At 38.7% G+C, this 20,625-nt stretch overlaps 3 protein-coding genes across 4 annotated transcripts; 1 reads left to right on the top strand and 2 right to left on the bottom strand.

The window, feature by feature from the left end:
* Positions 1–1,284: 1,284 nt before the first annotated feature.
* AUL1 (auxin-like 1 protein) lies at positions 1,285–8,079 on the top strand. Of its 2 annotated transcripts, none has more exons than XM_088250872.1 (8): positions 1,285–1,916; positions 2,373–6,060; positions 6,155–6,221; positions 6,342–6,439; positions 6,526–6,591; positions 6,674–6,763; positions 7,210–7,386; positions 7,564–8,079. In XM_088250872.1, the coding sequence occupies exons 1-8, from the start codon at positions 1,582–1,584 to the stop codon at positions 7,597–7,599; spliced, it is 4,557 nt and encodes a 1,518-aa protein (XP_088106998.1). In that variant the 5' UTR covers positions 1,285–1,581; the 3' UTR covers positions 7,600–8,079. The 2 variants fall into 2 exon arrangements, with proteins under 2 accessions (XP_088106998.1, XP_088106994.1); XM_088250868.1 differs by having other exon boundaries at positions 2,370–6,060.
* On the bottom strand, positions 7,874–10,838 carry OTC (ornithine carbamoyltransferase). The gene is made up of 5 exons (XM_021975882.2): positions 10,531–10,838; positions 9,679–10,013; positions 9,348–9,479; positions 8,983–9,258; positions 7,874–8,363 (listed from the first exon to the last, which is right to left on the bottom strand). Exons 1-5 carry the CDS (start codon positions 10,742–10,744, stop codon positions 8,181–8,183), a joined length of 1,140 nt encoding a protein of 379 aa, XP_021831574.2. The 5' UTR covers positions 10,745–10,838; the 3' UTR covers positions 7,874–8,180.
* Positions 10,839–15,117: 4,279 nt separating this feature from the next.
* DFR (dihydroflavonol 4-reductase) lies at positions 15,118–17,240 on the bottom strand. The gene is made up of 6 exons (XM_021975874.2): positions 17,039–17,240; positions 16,768–16,937; positions 16,250–16,444; positions 15,981–16,140; positions 15,701–15,893; positions 15,118–15,595 (listed from the first exon to the last, which is right to left on the bottom strand). Exons 1-6 carry the CDS (start codon positions 17,154–17,156, stop codon positions 15,391–15,393), a joined length of 1,041 nt encoding a protein of 346 aa, XP_021831566.1. The 5' UTR covers positions 17,157–17,240; the 3' UTR covers positions 15,118–15,390.
* Between the last annotated feature and the right edge of the window lie 3,385 nt (positions 17,241–20,625).

Genomic DNA, 20,625 nt, shown 5'->3' with positions numbered 1-20,625 from the left:
GGAAGATCTATTATGGGATAAGGTGAGGGGATCTACCATCATTAAAAAAAAGAAAAAAAAGAAGAATATATGAAATGAAATTGGGGATATAGAGGAGGATGGAAATATCGGGCGGTGGCCCTGGAAGCTGATGACAAGCAGTCATGAGGAGGATGAACAGGAATAGGAATTAGATAGCTCCAAATGAGGAAATCTGGTAAGTGTTGGAAGATGGATGCATAGTCCTATGGAGTCATAGTAATGATGAGGATTATGGATACTGGGGTTGAGAGACGGAGGGATTGTTACCGCCAATTTTTAAAGAAAATTACAAATATATCCTCTAGCTAATGTGGCTTGCTTTAAGTCGTTAGATGATTTGAATGATTGAGATTTTATGAAATGCGGGTAAATGCATATTCTCTAAATGCAGAGGCTCAGGATACCAACTGGTGTATCATCTCTCTAATAAATGCAGGAACCATTGTATTGGTGGGCACCACCTTTATTAGAGAGATGATACACAAATTGGTTTCTAAAGATGTAGAAAAACTTATATGAAATGGGGATAGCAATGTTTTTCTATCCTCGTCCAATCCAATCACAGAATGTCACGTGGAAAAATTATCACACGTGATATATTGTAATTGGCCAAGATAGCAAAATAGTGTTATTCCCGTTTCATATAAGTGTTTCTCTTAAAGATAGTCTCCCTAGTATGAGAAATTATAGAATACTATGATAGTATGGAGAAACACTTATATGAAACAGGGATAACACTATTTTGTTATCCTCGGCCAACTATGGTATGCCATACGTGATAAATTTTTCTCATGACAAACTGTGATTGATTGAGAATAGCACTGGTGCTATCCCTGTTTCATACAAGTTTTTCTGGATAGTATGACCACGTAGTATATCTTGTACGCGTATTATAATATGAGTAGACGACATGATTTATTTTTTCTTTTCTAAAAACTAATATCAATAAATATCAATTTATATTGTAACACGTGGATAAGAACGTTTCTTCGTGTTAAAAGAGGCTTATCTGCTTAATTTTGTGTGCGCATACATGTTCCCTTCAAATTTTTGATAAGCTACCAAACAGACCCTGCCATGATGCCATCAAAGATTGTGTCACACTTGTTCTACCGATCTTCCAAAAATACCCCCAATTTCTGTTATAATACCAAATATAACCCCTCTGTCGGTGTCGAAGATTTCGTAGTGATGCGTTGGACTGGAAACAGCTTTCTCCCACGCAACGCGACACAGTAAAGAGAGCCAATCAGTTTTTCGATATCAGGGAGTCTCAAAGCTCACTGTTTTCATCACACTCACCGGCTACGCCGGTCACCTCGCCGATCTTTTGATCCAAATCGCCGATTAAATTGAGTTCCGTACTCTGACAGTTAGACCGCATATTTTCCCTAATTTTCCCGGAAAATTCACTCTCATTTCATTTCTCTCATCAAGTATTCTCTCTTCTTCTCCGTGCTCGTGCTCGACTCTTTAGATTTTGCTCTGCAGAGAAAGAACACAGAGAGGAGAGGAGGAAGAAGAAAACACAGTGCGTGCTTCTCACCTGCCAATCAATCAATGGAGTACCAAGCTTCGTCCGTGGCTCTCTCTCAGAAGCTCTCCAACGGTCACTCCATATACGACGGCGTTTTCTCTTCCCCTGCATCTAAGTTTAAAGTCTCGGCTTTCACGTCCCGAGTCGAAGACTACACCGAGATTTTCGGCGGTTCTGGTGCTTCGCGAGGCTCGTCGATCCCACTTCTTGAAGTTCCGGAACTCCATGAACGAAAGGCTTCAGTCGATGTTCGGAGCTCGAAGCTCGATTACTCAAATGTTTTCAGTGGCTTCGGAGATTCGGATTTCGGAGTGCCTTATGAAGAACTCTTTGCGGAGCCAAAGAAAAGGGGAACAAGGTTCATTTACTCTCACTAAGTTGTATTTGAGTCTGCAAGTTCGTTTCTTCTTCTTTTTTTCAATATTTATAATCCGGCATGGAAATGAGTGATTTTTTTTACAATTAAGAGGGCTCGTTCTTTGAATTTTCATTCTTTTTTAGTATTTATGTTGCTGTCATTTATGAATGCCTTGCATTTAAATGTGGAGGGGGATTAAACAAGAAGGTTACAGTTGAAATTGAACCATGCTCTATTTAGTTTAGGAGTAATTGTCCAGAAAATAGTCCAGAGCAAGAATCAAGAGCTGTTCTTTTAGATATTGCGCTGTTTAATCAACTTTATACCCCCTCCCCTTATTGATATCGATGATTACATACACTGGAAATAACCAACAGATCTCATCAAAAAATAAAAACAACTTTTACAGCTGCAAAAATTCACCTTTCTGGTGTGTTTCTTCCTTTATTTTAGCAGGACACCAGCTGAAAGAAGGGCCCCTTCAGAAGAGACAAATCCTTCTAGTTGCGAGGGGAATGGTGTTTTGTCTCATGAAGCATCTTATCCATCATTTGATGGCGCCAAGAAGTTAAACATGTCATACCATAAAAGCAACCATAGAAGCAAAAGTTTTACAGGTGGAACAATGCTCCATGCTGTTCCAGCATATACGTGTTTGGTTGATGAGGTCACTCCTGTACGCGTGACTGAAGCTTATAAACCAGTATCCAACAAAGAAAATGGTGCTTGCCCTGACAATAGTTTAGGTGAGAGAATAATGGACGGCAACCATTCCATGAAGGCCACGAGAGACCACATAGCTGGTGATGCTAGCAAACAGACTTCTGGGGGAGGTGCCAAAGTGCAAAACAATTATGATCAGGAAAGATCCAGTTCAAACGATGAGGTATTTAATGCATGTGAAATTGGGGAAGGACGAACTTGTCCTTCAAACAGGCCACCAATTTCAAGTTTGGTGTCTGAGGACAAGGTTAAATATGAGAAACCAATGGCTTCTACCTTTGGGATTTCTAAAAGTGATTATTTTGAAGGTTCTGACAGTGTTCATTCACCACCGTACTTCGATGAGGAAGTAGACACAAATTCTATTGCTGCTGCCTCTGCAGCTGCTTTGACAAAGGCAATACAGGAGGCTCAAGCAAGGATTAAAATGGCGAAAAATTTGAAGGAAAGAAACAAGGCTGGTCTGCAAAATCATGTCAAACTGCGGTTTAACAATGATACAAAACTTGAGGTGAGAAAGGGTGATAAATTTGTAGACACAGCAAGCATACCCAAAGAGAGGAAGACTCAGGAGTTACATGAAGAAGTGGCTGTTCCTGTTCATGTTTCTACCGGACGAGAACAATTAACTGCAGCATTTGAAGATGTGGATAAGATTTCTGGTGCTAAGGAAGCTGGAGAGGAAACACAGGAGAAGGAATCTAAATTAAGTCAATCAGGTCAGAGGCAGGAAGAAGCTGATGTATCAGAAGCAACAGAACAGTTTTATGAATTTGATGATGCAGCTGAACCTGATGTCTCAGAAGCAGCAGAACAGTTCTATGAATTTGCTGACACAGGTGAACCTGATTTATCAGAAGTAGTAGAACAGTTTTATGAATTCTCTGACTCAAGTGAAACCCAGGCTATGACATTAGAGCATGAAGAAGCCAACACTGCAATAAAAGTGATGCAATTTGTGGATAAAGATGAACAGGAGAAGAAGAAAACAACCATGGAAGCTTTTGAAACCCCACAACTAGGTGGTGAGAGTTCACAAGCAGCTGAAGAAGAAGAAAACAGAGAGGTAGAAAAAATATTTGATGCAGATGGAGGGCAATCTAAGTATGAAGAACATTGCAGTGAATTTGCAACAGCTCAAAAGGCTTTTGATCAGGAAGAAAATGAGAAGATACAGGAAGCTGCCATAGATCATGAAGAGTTAGGGAAGCTTAAAGCTTCCCATGTAATGGAAGAATATGAAGAGAAACCAGCAGAGCTTGAGAAACAAAAAGGAGACAACAAAAGGCTTGAAACTCAGGAGTTACAGGATACTAGACATGTGAAAAGGAAATTGATGGCTCAGGAGCAGGTTGAATTTGAGAAGATAGGCAAGGAGGCTTGCAAGCAGGAAGAACATGAGAGGGAACAAAGAGATGTCCACAGGGAAGAAGACACTGAGAGGAGCTTCAACAAAGATAGTGGCCAAGAAATCATTAAGGAGACGCCTAATGACTTTAAGGATGAGGAAGATTTTGAGAATGAGAGGAAGTCTGAAGGAAATGAGAAGGTTCAAGACACCAGAGAAAATGAGAAGATACTTGAAGGGGCTCCTTGTCAGAAGAAAGAGGATTTAAAGAACCAAGATTGCAAGTTTGAGACAATTAAGATCCTATGTGAGCAGGGTGAAAGTGAGGACCTAAACAAAAAGAAGGGGCCCATTAGTCATGTAGAATACGACAGAGAGGTAGAAGTAACTCTGAAGGTACCTGCACATGAAAATGGTGGAGGTAGAATAGAAGTTACTGAAACTTTAATTGAACTCAAAGAGAATGGGAGCCAGTCAGAATTGGTTGAAGAGGATAACGGCATGGTAGAGAAAGAGATACATGAAACAGAGGGATTGGCTCCAGGTGTCAAACTTCCTGAGATCCTAAAGCAAATGGAAGATGCAACAGAGATCCATTCTTCTGACAGAAATGGAATATCTGCAAAGAGAAATGACATGGGATTTGGCGAAAATCAAGATTACCAGTTTGCCAGAGAGCCCGAAATAGTCTTGAATTTAGGAAAGCATGTTGAAGAATCTGGAGATTTGGATAAGGATATGATGGAAGCTGAAGTTTCTGCGAATCATGAAAAGAACAAGATTAATTCCAAGTCTTCACATAGGAAAAGATGGTCTGATATAATAGACGTTTCTGAAACTCTGATTAAACTCAAGGAGAATGGGAACCTATCAGAGTCTTTTGAAGAGGAGAATGCCGTGGAGGAGAAAGAGATATGTGAAACAGATGGCTTGGCCCTGGGTGTCAAACTTGCTGAGATACTGAAGGAAATGGAAGATTCAATAGAGACCCATCCTTCTGACGAGAATGATATAAATATAAATACAAATGCCATGAACTATTGGCAAAAGCAAAATGACCAGCTTGCCGGAGAGCCTGTAGTATTGTGCAATTTAGAAGAGCATGTTGAAGAATCGGAAGTTGCTGTGAATCAGGAAGAGAGCAAGAATAATTCCAGGTCTTCTCAGAGGAAAAGGTGGTTTGGTGATGGGAAAAATACAGAAGTAGCTCAGCTTTCTCACATGTTCAGAAGAAAAGGGGGAAATGTGCTACTGGACCATGAAATGCGGGCAAGCCTATGTACAAAGGAAAATAAGGAGAAGCATGAAAAACTGGGGACAAACCAAAGGTTAGAAGAAAACGAGGAGAATCAACAAGCAACCCTGACAAAAGAGAGTGAAACCATTGATACTTCGCTGAAAGAAGTTGAACAAGAAAGAAGTGAGAATTGTCAGACAACCTTCACTGCGGAAGAGAGTGAAACCGAGCGTAGTTCACAGAAAGATGCGAGAGAAGGAAAAAACGAGAATCAAGTGACCCTAACAACCCAAGAGAGTGAAAACATTTACGCTTCGCAGAAAGAAGTGGAACGAGAAAGAAAGGAGAATCAACAAGAAACCCTGACTGCAGAAGAGTGTGAAACTAGTGACTGTTTGCAAAAGGAAGTGGAAATAGAGAAAGAGCACCAGATACAAAAAGCAAATGCAAAAGGGAGGGAAAGGGAAAGAGTAAAGGAGAGGAAAGCTGTTGAAAGAGTAATCCGTGAAGCTCGTGAAAGGGCATTTGCTGAAGCCCGAGAAAGAGCTGCCGAAACTCGTCAAAGGGTATTGGCTGAGGCCCAAGAAAGGTTAGGGAAGACTTCTGGACAGGCTAATGATATTTCCTTAGCTGAGAAGGCTTCAAAGGAAGCCAAACTGAAAGCTGAACGTGCTGCTGTGGAAAGAGCAACTGTAGAGGCTCGAGAGCGTGCCTTAGAAAAAGCATTATCTGGGAAGGCTGCCTGCGAGGCAGGAAAGCAGACTAAAAGGTCTTTGTCTGAGAAATTTTCTGGTGCTTCTAGAGATGATGGACTGAAGCCTGGTGTTTCTCCCTTTGTGAGTATTTGTTCTATTACGCTCTATTCTTACCAGGTATCAAGAAGCTTGTCCTGTGGCATCACAAATTAATGGATATTAAAAATTCTTGCAGGATCCAGAGTCTAAAGGTTCATTCCCTTCAAGCACGTCAAGAAACCCAAATTCTTCAAATCACAGTGGTATGTGATATCGCAAAGTGCTGTCATAGCTTTCAATTATATTCCTTGATTTCTTAGTTATAGATATTTTACTACGTAATTCTCTGCAACTTCTGAAAAATTGTGTTTTCCTTAATGAAGATCCTTACTCTGCTGAGAGGTCTGGTGGAACTAATGGTGAATCAGCTCAAAGGAGTAAAGCTAGGTTGGAGAGGAATCAAAGGACGGCAGAACGTGCGGTATGCTTCCTGGTCTTGCTTGGGTTTTGAATATACATTGCTGACCTGTAACGAGCTTGCTCTATGTTTTTTCCAATCTCCTTCAGGCTAAAGCTCTTGCGGAGAAGAATATGCGTGATCTTCTTGTACAGAAAGAGCAAGCGGAGAGAAATGTAACTTTTTTTGTTTATATGTAATTTTTTTTGCTAACACACGAAGTGCTTTCTCACTCTTGTGAATACAATTTTATGTCAGAGATTTGCAGAAGCTCTTGATGCTGAGGTCAAAAGGTGGTCAAGTGGGAAGGAGAGGAATTTGCGGGCACTGCTTTCAACACTACAATATGTATGTGCCAGCCTTTTTTCTATTCATGTTTAGTATTATACCTCCTGCTTCTACAACTTTAGATTGTTTTGGGATATATATTAAATAGCATTTGGATTGTATGTAAAAGTCCTTTCCTCTGCGGAAATTTCTAGTTTTATATTAGCCCATCTCCTAATTTGATTATCTGGTGGAGCATGCTAGTAAAAGCATGAAGGTATCACTCTCTGCCTACTCACCACTTTGGTTTTGTCTAATTTGGAAAGAGCTATGATAACCACGTGGGGAAAACTCGAGGATGTTCAAATGATGCTCTGTTATATGGTTGAATGACATTATTATTTGATTTCTCGTGATGAGAAGTTGAATGTCATTGGCATTGCTTTTAGGTTCTTTTGAGTTCATCTACATTGAAGATTCAGTTGTATCATTAGCTGGTTTTAACTTGATGGTTATATAACTGGCAGATCCTCGGGCCGGATAGTGGTTGGCAGCCAATTCCACTGACGGATGTCGTTACAGCTGTGGCTGTAAAGAAAGCTTACCGTAAAGCTGCTCTCTTTGTTCACCCAGACAAGTTACAGCAACGGGGTGCAAGCATCCAGCAGAAGTACACTTGTGAGAAGGTGTTTGATCTTCTAAAGGTGCGTTGCTGATCTTATTCTGTCCTTGAATTTGAATATGTATGAAATTTAAGGAACCATGCGTTCAAGCTGAGCGATGAGACTTGAAGCTGGATTTAATACATGTAGTATATCTTTCTCTTCTCCTTTGAAATGATATTCTTATGTTCTTTATGGTTTGTGTTGTGTTGTCTCCAGGAGGCGTGGAATAGATTCAATGTGGAAGAGCGGTAGGCTGCTGCGGTCGTTTCATCTCGATATAAATAACATTAATAGGAAACCGATTGTAGGCTGCAACTCAATCAAACAGTTGCGCTGCGCAGGGCTCTTCCGAGATTACAAGCTGCCGGCCGGTGTCAAGCTTATCTTTATTCTCAAAAGAAAATAAAGAAAATAAAGATATATCCTCTTTTGGGCTTGTCTTTTCTTTTTTGGGTCAGTAAGATGGTATTTGCTTTGGGTTGAAGCCGTATACTAAGAAGGAAATAAGCAAATATCCGACCAACTCTTGCAAGAACAAAATGGCATTCATAATTGTTCCTTCCAAGTACTGAAAACTAAACACAACGCGTTAAAGTTTGCATCCGACTGGTTCCGACAACGCCAGAGAGAAAACAGACGAACAACAGTGTACAAACCCAAATGAACAAAACTCTGCACCTATTTAAGCTAAAAGTATCTCTAAAATTAAAACCTCCTCATATTGTTTTTTTTTTTAAAAAAGAAAAAGAAAAGAAGGAACCTTCTTATATTGTTGTGAATACAACTGGTACACAAGGCACTTTCTGACTTCCATTACTAGGGCTCATATGCAATTAAACCCCAAGCAGATGAAGCATGATAGCATTCTGTGCATGCATGCGATTCTCAGCTTGTGGAAACACAATTGAATTTGGAGCCTCAACCACGCCGTCAGTCACTTCCACTCCTCTTTCTGCTGGTAGACAATGCATGAAATAGGCTTTTGGCCCTGCTATCTTCATAAGATTTTCATCCACCTGTAGTAACAGCACCAAATATAAGTCACATACATAATCAAAATTGGCTACCGACTGAACGAATATGGTAAAACCTATTCCATGACACATCCCCTCGGAAACATATAGGTCATGCAAAAACAATCAGTGCCATTTTATTATTATTATTATTTCTGCCAGACGTTAAGTAGAATGATGCATCACTACGCAAGTTTTTATTTGTAGATCAAACCAATCCAAACTGAGATCTCATGACGGCCCCAAACTCGGGCCAAAGCACTGCATGTGAGAGCTCAACAGCAATGGACTCCTGATATGGTAGATTTTAACTATGTAACTTCAAGTGTCAGTGACAGATTTTCTGTTTACATCAGCTACAGATTTCACTTTCTCCTAATACAAGATAGTTTTCCCTTCTTTGGGATTTAAGGATCTAACCTCAAATCTGATAGAGTTTGAATTGTTTATCAAACTTGATTCTAACCAAATTAGAATCTCTGCTATTCTTCCTATTCTACTACTTCAAACATACAAACCCCTTTATATGGAAGCATGCATTTTCTTGCGATGATAACAGATTCATACAAAGTTTACTATGTTGATATACAATCCATTGAAAAGGTTTTGAAAAGCAATATACCTGAAATCCTTGGAAAACTTGATGGCGATATGCAGCCTCCTCCTTTTGCCCCATGCTGGCCCACACATCTGAGTACACAACATCAGCTCCTTTGACTGCTTCCTTTGGATCATTTGTGATCTCAATCTTGCTGATGCCTGCCTGTTGTGCCTTCTCAACTGTTTTCTTATCTGGTTCAAAACCTTTGGGGCAGGCACAAACAAAGTGGAAAGGAATAACCGAAGCCATCAACAACCATGAGTGAACAATGTTGTTTCCATCTCCAACATAGACAACCTGAATTTGTGTAGAATTTTCAATCAGAAAATATAGAATTCTAGGATAACAAATAAAACAGTATTTAGGAAACACAACAGTGGACCGACCTTAGTTCCTTCTAACTGACCAATGTGTTCGATGATAGTGAGGACATCAGCCATAATTTGGCAGGGATGGTTGTAGTCTGTCAAGCCATTGACAACAGGTACAGTTGCATATTTAGCCAAGTCAAGGATATCCTGCAACAAACAGGTAACATAAAAGCCTCACATTACTATCAAGGGGAAACATTCACAAGTTTCCATGATAAAACTTGAACACACGGACACAACATTCGCCATAAAAAATACTCTAACCTGTCTGAAACAGAACTCTAACTAATTTACGCAAAATTATCACCTTTTAACAAATTACAAACATAAAAACTCACCACAATACCTGATGAGCAAAGACACGTGCCATAATAATGTCATTATAGCGAGACAAAACACGTGCCACATCCCGAGTTTCCTCCCGCTTACCCATCTGAATATCATTAGGTCCTAAGTATATTGCATGACCTCCTAGCAAGAAAAACCCGGTCTCAAATGAAACACGTGTTCTCATAGATGGCTTTGCAAAGATCATAGCCATAGTCTTCCCCTTAAATGGGAGATATGTCCTCTCTCCTGATTTTAGAAGTGCCTTGACCTCCACAGCTCGATCTAAGATCTTTAAAATGGTAGATTTGTCAAAATCACTTATGTGCAGAAAATCCTTCATTTCTGCTTTTGCTGGAAAATAAATAAACAGGGAAAGGGGGGAGTCAGAAGACAACTGATATTCCTGAGCCATAAGATCATGCTATAATTTGTTTTGAAGTATCATTCTGGCATCAAGTTACCGCAGTCATCCATTCATCTCAAATGTGGCTCTTTGATTAATACAAATGTGGCTACACAATCACTCACATAATATTGGAAAATTTCTTATAAGCCACGCAGTTCCAGTTGCGTCATGTCTAATTTTCAACCAAAAACCCTAATTTCCAACCAATTTGATATTCACTCACCGGGTACACTTAGATGCCTATATTATCCAAGAACACCACCATTTCATTATTTTCGAGTATGAATAAATCCCAAATCATAATTCAATCAATGTACTATTGCTATGTGTATCACATTTTTACAAAATTGTTTCAACACAGTGTCTAAACCCTTAATTTAAGTGTATCAAGCGAAAGCACAGCGATTATCTTTTACTTAAGCTAGTAAACAGTCAGATTAAGAACCAGAGACGAGCATTGACCTGTTCCATTGTCTAGGGACGAAGGTGCAGAAGTAGCAGAGGAGGTCTGGCACGAAATTTTTGGGAGTGTCGCCGGAGAAGACGCGGAAATGCTGGTGAACTTGCCGGAAAATCGAGGCGATCGCCGGAGATTCTGGCCAGAGAAAGAAGAAAACGGAGAGGAAAGAGAGAGTTTGTCTGATCGGACCAAAAGGTGAGAAGAAATCGCCGCCATTTGCTTTTGGTGGGAACAATCGAGCTTAGCGTATGTGCTTTATTTCAATTTCAGGGATTTTTCTTATAACCACGACGGCAAGAGACCCAAAACAACCACGGGGATTTATACCATAATATTTTTTAACTGAAATTACATATACACCCTCCAAACAAACAAAATTCCCACCATAACCAGCACCAACAACATTATATTATCACAGCATTTCCATCCATTTGCCATGGCAAAAGGTAAGGGGAGACAAGAGTTGTTATTATTCATATGAATAGTATCTGCCCTAGCAATTTTTTTGTTTGTTTTCCACCCATTGTCATGGCAACACAAAGGCAACCACTATTCACATGAGATATGAGGAGATGAATTTGTATAGAGTTTGGCCATGTATTTATATATAAAAAAATCTAAAATTTTGTTATTTTTCCAGAATTTTTTATTTTTAAAAATTTCGTTGTAAACATCACAGCCCTCAAACAACAGCTCGGATTGTTTTTGTCTTTGGGCTTGCTAGAGCTTGGTGGAGCCCACACCTTGCATGGGTTGTTTTATATTGCTAGAAACGGCTTGAAGGCCTAGACCCCTTCTTGCTTGGACCGGGGGTTTAGTGAAAATGCTCTCATGGCACATTCTATGTGACTAACAAAATATTTAAGAGCAATGATTTTGTAATCTAAAATCACATACTTTTTGCAATCTAAAATCACCTCTAAATTACCTTACCTTTGTCTGCCGCCCAAATCTCACGGCCTGGAGTTCCGGGCCGAGAAGATATGCGTTGACACGCGGTTTCCTGCTTTTGGGTGCGGTGCGGTTGCGCGCGGGCGTGCCAACACGGTTTACCGTGCGTCGAGATGTTGATGAGTGTAGGATGGATAAGTGGTGCGCTTGTTTGAACTCGTCTTCTAATCAAACGATTGTAGCCGAGAGAGGAACTAGTCTCGGCTGTTAGGTTCACGGCCTGAACTACAAAGCCATTGAGTGATGGTGTTGGTGGTGGGTTTTGGGCGGTGCTCCGGCGCGTCGCTCAGGGAGCGACGGTCGTATGATATATGGGGTGAGGGAATGAACAACAGAGATGGTGCTCCGGCGCCTTGAAAATCAAGGGTCGTATGATATATTGATGAATGAATTTTCCTTACAGTCTAACACTACTCCTAGGAAAGCAAGTAAAGATATTGAAAGTGCATTACAGGAAAAAATAAGTTGCTCCGTGGGAGGCTTTGGTTTGGTGTTTGAACCCTTTGAATGTAGCTTGAGCCTTGTATTTATAGGAAGAGTTCCTGGAGGAGTAATCGAGGCTGAAAATCTGCATGGTGGAGCCTGATTAGAGCAAGTGGGTAGTCCAATCGACATTTGGGATCGTGAAGTATGGTGGTGTGACCCCATAAATCCCGGTGAATCTCGGCCGCCGCTCTTGATCGTGGGTTTTGAGCTTCTGGCCGTGGAGACGCATTTATTGCTCTGATAGTTGGTGATCTTTTCTCTCAAGCTGCAAGGATTCTTGTGAGAATGTCTACGTCTAATCACTCTGTCTTCTGTCGCCAAAGCCTGACTTCAGTCACTTCCCACCTTCCCTCGTGCATTAAATGCTTATTTGTGGCCAGTGGGTTTGCTGCATTAAACAGGCACTACTTCATTAAATGAAGCATGGGTCCCTACTATCACGTGATGATCTGACTTTAATATTTCTGGCCGCGATTTTGCTCGGCCTCGGCCTCGGCCCGCAACTGAGGCCGAGATGAACATGCCGTAACGTTTTTCTTTTGTCTCCAGGAAGGCAAAGTACCTTGGTGAAACACTGCGTTTCAGTTTTACGAGCAAGTGCCAGGGCCGAGAAAAAGGGGCTCCTTCATCCAGATCATGGCCGTGATTTATTAGGCACAAACAACCTTGTGCACTTCTTGCTTATTTGTTAATTGAAAATGGACTTTAAAACTCAATTGACTTATGAATCTAATCACTCAGACAACATATGATCCCCTTATAATTTATAGCTTCATTTTTCATTCCCCCTCATCCCAAAAGAAAGGATAGTCTCATAATTATAGTGTCGTTTTGCAAAAAAATTAGACTCGTTTGGTTCGTATTTCTTGGGAATAAACTTCCCATGTCTAATCCCACGAGATGAGAATGAATATTCATTCCCATATTTGGGAACGCTTGGAAATGAGTACTAGAAAATATCATTTTCTCTCATTCCCATGTTAGGTTAGTACAGTATTAGAAATGAAAAGTGGTTCAGTTTTTCCAACAATACTTTTGTTTTATTATTATTATTAAAAGTTATAAATATGAAGAGTTGTAATGGTCAAAAATGGTATTTAAAAATAATAACATGGGTGAGTTCTTCCCAAATGGGGAGAAAAAGTTTCCCAAAATGAGCCAAGGGTATGAAGTTCCCTATATATGGGTAGTTCATACCCTATGGCCCCGTTTGGTTCACAAAACGGATTTGAGGGGAAATCACTTCTCATGTCATTTCCCAAGAAATGAGAAATGGAGACTCCTTTCTCATATTTGGTAATCCTGAGAAAGTAACCAAGAAATACTATTTTATTTCCTTTCACGTGTTTAGTTTGTGTAGGAATGTAAAACAAAGTTTGTTTAATTTTCCAATTATACCCATATGAAATCAAATAAAAAAAGAATGTATTTAATGCTATATTGTAATTCTAAATTATTAATGGGGACAATATGGTGGTGAAAAATATGTATTTAATATTGGCTCATTTTCCCATACTTTCTGATGAGGAGGAAAACAAAACCCAAGGGGGAGGAGGGCTTCACTTTACCCTCTACTTTCTCATGTGCAAGATAATGATTTCCCATGTCTGGACTTACCAAACATGGGAAATCAATTGATTTCTCAACCCCAAGCCTCCTTTCCCATGAACCAAATGGGGTCTATAAGTCCAGAATTGCATTCCCAAGAGTGAACTAACTAAACGTGGAAATGCAATTTGAAATATATTCTCAAGCTCTTAAACCTTGAATTAAACGGGCCGTAAATTTAGGCCTCGTTTGGTGGGCTGGCTTGGACTGATTAAGATGGGCTTTAAAGCATTGGATTCCTAGGTTTTGAGTAATGTCCTATTCATTCTTGCATCAAACAACAGACTGAAATTAACTTTTTTTTTTTAATAAATCAAAATTTTATTTTAATGTTTTTTATCAACAATAATTCCAACTTTTTTCCTCAAATCGAAGAAAACCCCTCAAATTTTTGCAAAAAGACTATAACCAGATGCAAAATCCAAATCAAACGAAGAAGATAACTCATATCAAGATTTAAAAAAATTCTCTATTTTGTTAGAATTTTTTTTTCCAGTATCTTTCTTTATCAACTAAAAATAATCTCTTTATCAAATAAAATCATCTTCTTTTTTTTTTCTTTTTTTTCTTTATCAGAACCCTTTTTCTATTATTTAAATTTTATAAGAAGATAATTACAAGGGATAAATAAATTGTAGTTAGCCAAAAAGAAATTGTAATTTGAAACAAAAGAAAAAAAATCAATGGAATAACTTTCAAATTCATTTAAATACAAACTGAAAAAAAAAACATTCAGAAGAAAAAAAAAAGGAAGAAGAAGGAATTATGCAAATTATGGAACCCCAATACCATATCTGAAAAAATCTCCAATGAAAAGGGGGAAAAAACCGAAAAGAAATCAAACCCAAAAACAAAAAAAAAATCAAGGCACTCAACATCGTCAACACATCTCAATATCTAACAACAAAATCGAAAAAGGAGTTCTTTCAAATTGTCAGAGAAGAGGAGAATATAGAAGATAGAGGGGAAGAGAGAGGAGAGAGAAGAAGAGAGAAGAGGAGAAGAGGAGAGAGGGGAAGATAGAGAAGAGAATAACTTGAGAAGAGGCGTGCTTATTGCTCAGTCTCGCCGTGCTCAACTGCTCGGTCTTGCCGAGAGAAGAGAGAAGAGGTGTGCTTGGAAAAGCCTCGGATTCTAAACCCGCATATGGGCTTGAGTTCTAGAGCCATAGCTATTTGGGACATGAATTGCATGCCCATATCCAGTCTGAGATACACTTAGTGGTTGAACCTATGTCCATTTTAATTGAAAATATCCAGTCCAGTCCAGCTCACCAAACAATGCCTTAGTGGTTGATGGGATCCCATTAGAACAAAATGAAATAACTATCAATAGTAAATCTAAATTTTCATATGAATGCTTTGTGTTGCCCCTTGTGTATATAAGATTTAAACGAATTAGGAAATCTTCAATAGACGTTCGTTTAGCTCGTGCATTTACACAAATAACTTTGGTCCCACAAGTCAAATCAAATCATACACAAATTTGGTTAAAAAAAAATAAAAAGCAAAGGCAAACATTTCACACTCATTCAACCAAGCAACTGAATACAAAATATCCTCAATATCATTTCATTCTGGACAATGAGTGGCATACTTTTTAATTAATATATAGCCAGATTGGATCATAGTTAATTGCAGATTAACTTTTCTACATAGCCACATTTGCATACACAAACCCAATAAAGTTTTATTTGAAGCCCTTTAACAACAGAGATCAACTCCAGCCAGAAAAACACCACCGACAAAAAAAGAACCCAACAGACACTAATCCATGACACAAAATGTAAACCTCAACTATTGATCAATGTTTTTTTCTTAACCGGCGACTTTGACATCGACGACGGTGTTGTCGTCAGCCTCATGTTTCTCAGCAGGAATTGGGATCAAACCCTTTGCCCTGCAGGTATCAACAGCCCCTACGAACATGTCCTCCAAGCTGTATTTGAACTCAAACCCTTGGTCCGTCAACTTCTTTGAAGAAAAATGGACTTTGGTCAAGTTCTCCTCAATGTTATCGAACCTGCACGTGCAAACCAATTGGTCCAACTCTCAATTTATTTAAATTCAATTATATATGTAATTAACAATAATTAATCAATTGATGTTGAAGGGTTTAGTTAATTACTTTGTGGGAATATTGTACTCGGGGTATTTTTCTCTTAGCAATTTTGCAATGTCGTAAATTGTAGCATCATGTGAAGAACAAATGTAACGGCCCTCTGCTTTAGGGTGCTCGTACAAGTATATGTGAGAGAGGCAGAGGTCGTCCAAGTGAACGAACTGCCCCCGCTTTATAATCGAATAATGAGATGTATTTCCTGTAATAATTAAGCAATATTTGGTTAATTCATGAACACTAATAATTTAAAAAAATTGCAAAATAAATAATTTTTTTTTGGGGGTACCAGTGAGTGGGGAAAGTCCGGTGATGAGGCTTGGTGGCATGGATGACATGAGAAATGGGCCAATCACAAGAGTTGGGATAATGGTAATGAAATCAATGTTGTTTTCTTTGGCAAACTTCCATGCAGCTTGCTCAGCTAGAGTCTTGGAGACGAAGTACATCTGAGGAGAATACACCATTACATCAAATCCAGAATTAACGATTTGATTAACATGTTTTTGAAGTTAAACAATGGATGTAGTTATTATATTCATGTGTTTAATTGCTTACCCAACCAGTCATTTTGACAGAGCGGCAAAATTCAACATCGCTCCAGTTGGTTTCGTCGTAGGATGGCCTCTGGTGCTCTTCGACGTTCACGGTTCCTGCAGAGGATGTAAACACCAGCCTTCGAACTGTCTTTGCCTTGAGGCATGCCTTCATGATGTCTAGCACCCCATTTATTGTTGGCTTGATCACTTCGTTCTGCCAAACCACAACTTGTTTTAACTTTGTTTAATTTTCTCTTCATTTTAGTATAATGTCATCTAGGGCCATCAAGAACAAAATAGTAAATTTAAATTATATAATATAACCATTGACCACTGACCACTGACCACTGACTTGTCCTGTCTGAAACAAATGAAAGAAAAATGACAAGAAAAGACTTGGTCTGCTGCCTAATTGCATTATTTATATCTCCAAATGCTCTAAATCCTAATTCCGGCTATACCATTAACGCCGCCGTCGTCATCCTCCATTTTTAATTGAAATTATGATGAGACATAAGAAATAAGGCTAATGCATACCTCGGGGTCTTTGGACTCAAAATCCATAGGAGTGGCGACATGGAACACTCCGGTGCAGCCTTGAATGGCTTCATCAAAGCTTCCCTCGTCGGCCAGGTCAGCCTTCCACAGCGTCAAGTGCGTCTCGGCCTTTGGCAAGTCCAGCAGATGCTTCACCTTCTTCTGATTCGCTGTTACAAACAAAAAATATTAATCACGAATCATTAAGTCGAAAGCAATATGAATAAAATAAAGTGAAAAACGAATAAATTGTAGGGAAGGGAAGACGGACCAGGGTCTCGCACGGTGGCTCGAACAGTGTAACCGCGCTCTAAGAGTCTCATGACGAGCCATGAGCCGATGAAACCGGAAGCGCCCGTCACACAAACAGATTCAGACTGTGATCCCATATTTGAATCAAATCAAGTATGTGGTGCTTGGCTGGCTTGCTTATTCAAATTATATAGACAAAAAGGAACAAAAGTCGATGCTCAACTTTCCCAAACTTGTATCCTATAAATACTTTCTAATGGGGGGACTCACAAGTTGGAGTTTCGTACGACTCCAGCTAACAGTTAGCAGCCCAACACCCGGTTTTTCTGTTTCAGCTCAGCTTCCGAGTCATCACGTGGTTTCCTAACGTTTGGTGCACGTGCGTGGTAGTTGATTCATTTCTCGCTTTGTTTTAGCTACTCAACTCTCCTCCCTCTCAATAATATACATTTATACTAAATTAATTTGGCGATAGATTTGAATTGAGTCATAAATTTTGCTGTATGTAATTGTATCTCCAAAAAAGTGTGGTGTGGTGAGAGAGAGTGCTTGTTGTTGTGGGCAATGTTCTTTTTTGGTCGGTGGTAATTACACCCCGGACGAATCAATCTCATAGTCATACTCATTCTCTCTCCTATCATACCACCCAAATCAAAGTCAAAGCCCATCTTTTCAACAACCAGTTTGGGCACTCTTTCCTAACATCATTCTCATTTTCTGCTAATTCTTCCAATTGAATTGGTTGTTTATATTCATTTGGTAAATCTTCATCTAAATTTTCAAGTGAAGTATTAGTTTGTTTAACAATATATTTATTCAAAGATCCTCTTAAACTTTGAGCAATTTCTTCTTCTTTTTTTCTTTCTTCGTCTCTTGAGATTTCTAGAAAGTTGTTTCTTAGGAAACATTTTTTAATTTTTATAATAAATACAACACAATAAAAAATAAAACATGGATATTGAGCATATTTTCTTCAACTTGAAACTTCTAATTATAAAAAACAAGAATCCCAATCAAGTTTTCTGTTGAATCAAATAATAAATAATAAAAAACAGTTAATATAGATATGTATTACAATTTACAAAAATTTCACATCTAGATTCTATAGCAATAATAAGATGATTATTCAGTCCAAAAATTGAAAATTACGTTGCCCATGGCCCATGAAATTGGTCGTTGGGCTTGGACTATGCACTCAATAGCTGAGCGTGGGGTGACTTCCGATTTGTGCTGTTTGATTTTGAAGTTTAACAAAGAAAAATTCCTACAAAAGTCTATATTATATAGTGGGTTTTAAATTTGTGTAAACTAAAACATATAAATTTCAGGTAGCTTCTATAATGAGGAGGTTGAGTGAGGAGCTTATTTGAGGAGGCTCATCTCACCATCAAAAGGGGTGTGGACCCCCCAATGCACCCCCCCCATGTGCTTTGTTTTTAGTTGTTGATGGTGAGATTTCACCTCCTCAAATAAGCTCATCACTCAACTTCCTCATTTTAGCCTCTCCATAAATTTCATACGAGGTTTATAGCTTAAGTAATCCCGGACCCAAGGTCATGAGTTGGACTCTTCTATCACCCAATATTACATGTATTATGGGAAAAACCAAGACAGTCGTGATTTAGATGGCTGGGCCCAAACAAAGCTAAAATAAACCAAACCTGGGGCTAGCAAGGCGCATATGTTTTCTCTAGAGGGCTGACTCTCAGTCCATAGAGTTAGAATTGGCCCAAAACTTGTGTCTAGTGGACAATCAATAGCCATCGCAAAAGAAGCTTTTTTTCTTTTACTTTTTATAAAAAAATAAAAAATAAAAATTTAAGGCTAACATCAAAAGACCCCCTTTAAGTTTGATGTCATTCTCAATATGGAACTCGGGGTATCAATTTTATCAATTTACAACCTAATATTTTCAAACTTGTCCAATTTTATCCTTCTGTTAAGTTGATTGTGTGGTCAACTGACGTGGTTACCTTAGAAACCAAAATTTTAAGTTTTTTTTTTTACTTTAAAAATCATTTCAAATGTTTAGAAATTAATTATACAAGCTAACCAAAAAACATAAAATTGAAAATAATAAAATAATTTCTAAAATTGTAAGTTTGGTTTTATTTTATTTTATTCAATTTTACGTTTTTTTTGTTAGGTTGATAATTAATTTCTAAAATTTTAAATTATTTTTTAAGTAAAAAAATCTTAAATTGTTGGGTCTCACGATGGCCACGTGAGCAGTTAACGAATGACCACATAATCAACTTAACGAAAGAATAAAATTGGACAAGTTTGAAAACATTGGGGGTGTTGTAAATTGATGAAATTGATACCTCGGAGTTCATATTGAGAATGACCCTAAAACTGAAAGGGGTGTTTTGATGTTAGTCCAAAAATTTAATAGGTGGTCCGGTTTGTATTGACTTGAAAGGATCTGTCGTGCCGTACATAAAATTGGGTGGTTGGTTGGGGTACATGATATTGCAGGATAGATAGCCTCTTATTCACCTTCACCGGAGTTACAGAATCCCAAAATCAGAAATGGGTCCTTAAAATCTGAGGCAGGTACCAAATATTATAATCTTCTTGTTTTTACCGGTTCCACCACGTGTGTGTGCCTGTTTTATTTTTCTCTCTCTAAATGTTTCGAAGCAAGCATGCATGCATGCATGCATGAGTATCTATGTAAAAGGCGCATGTCGCCCCGTAAATGAAGCCACCCAGCGTTTCGGCCATTTATAATTTTATCAAACCATACTGTTTTTATTATCGCAAAAGAATAAAACAAAAAAAGTTAAAAGGGATAAAAACACAGTAGCCTGTCTGTCTGTTTAATTAAGGTTCACGTGCATTGATTTGCTGCTAGCTAACAAAATGGATGGCAAAGCTATAAGCGTGGGGGCAGCTTTCACATGTATGTTTCAATACTCTTACCGACGTAACCCTGCAGCTTTCTGAGTTCCTATCCCATGCAAACTGACTTTTTTTATAAATAAAAAATATTTTTTTATATTTTAGCAAAAGGGGAAGCAAGCAAGCAACGGACCAAATTTCATTTTTCTATATTCTTTGCTTTGCCTTTGCTCATTGCATGCAGCATTCGCAATTAAATAAAATTAAAATTGTGTGTTTGAATCCATTTTATAAACTCACTCAGATATCAAAACAACAAAAATATGTGATCTGATTAGAAGCTTCGTCGTATGGGGACCCTCACTCCTTGTGGCATATTAGTATCCGTTAGATCATTTTGTTATTAATAAGGAAACACCACGCGTCATTTGTCGTCATATCCATCCTCCTTAAACCACGGTTCTAACCTACCAAACGTCGCCGTGATGTCTGCTAAGTGATTTTCGCTTTTTCTTTCGGCAGGGCACTTTGGTCCTCCTTCGCCCATCAATTCAATTCTGAGGTTTTACTAAAGTCTCTACTTTTGTTTTTATCTTACTCGTCTTCTGCCAATTGAATCACATCATGGAATGTATCACGGTCTAGCGTAACTGGATTTGAACATGGCACTAAAGTCCGACCGTGACACAATGACTGCATCATTATTTAACAGAAAAAGTGCTGGCATCACTGTAAGAGCAACATGTCAGTGGCTCTCGAGTT

Source organism: Prunus avium, chromosome 1 (genome assembly GCF_965620075.1).
Source record: "Prunus avium chromosome 1, drPruAviu1.hap1.1, whole genome shotgun sequence".
NCBI classification, from domain to species: Eukaryota; Viridiplantae; Streptophyta; class Magnoliopsida; order Rosales; family Rosaceae; genus Prunus; species Prunus avium.
The sequence above is the reverse complement of the archived record's forward strand: the minus strand, read 5'-3'. Positions and strand labels throughout refer to the sequence as shown.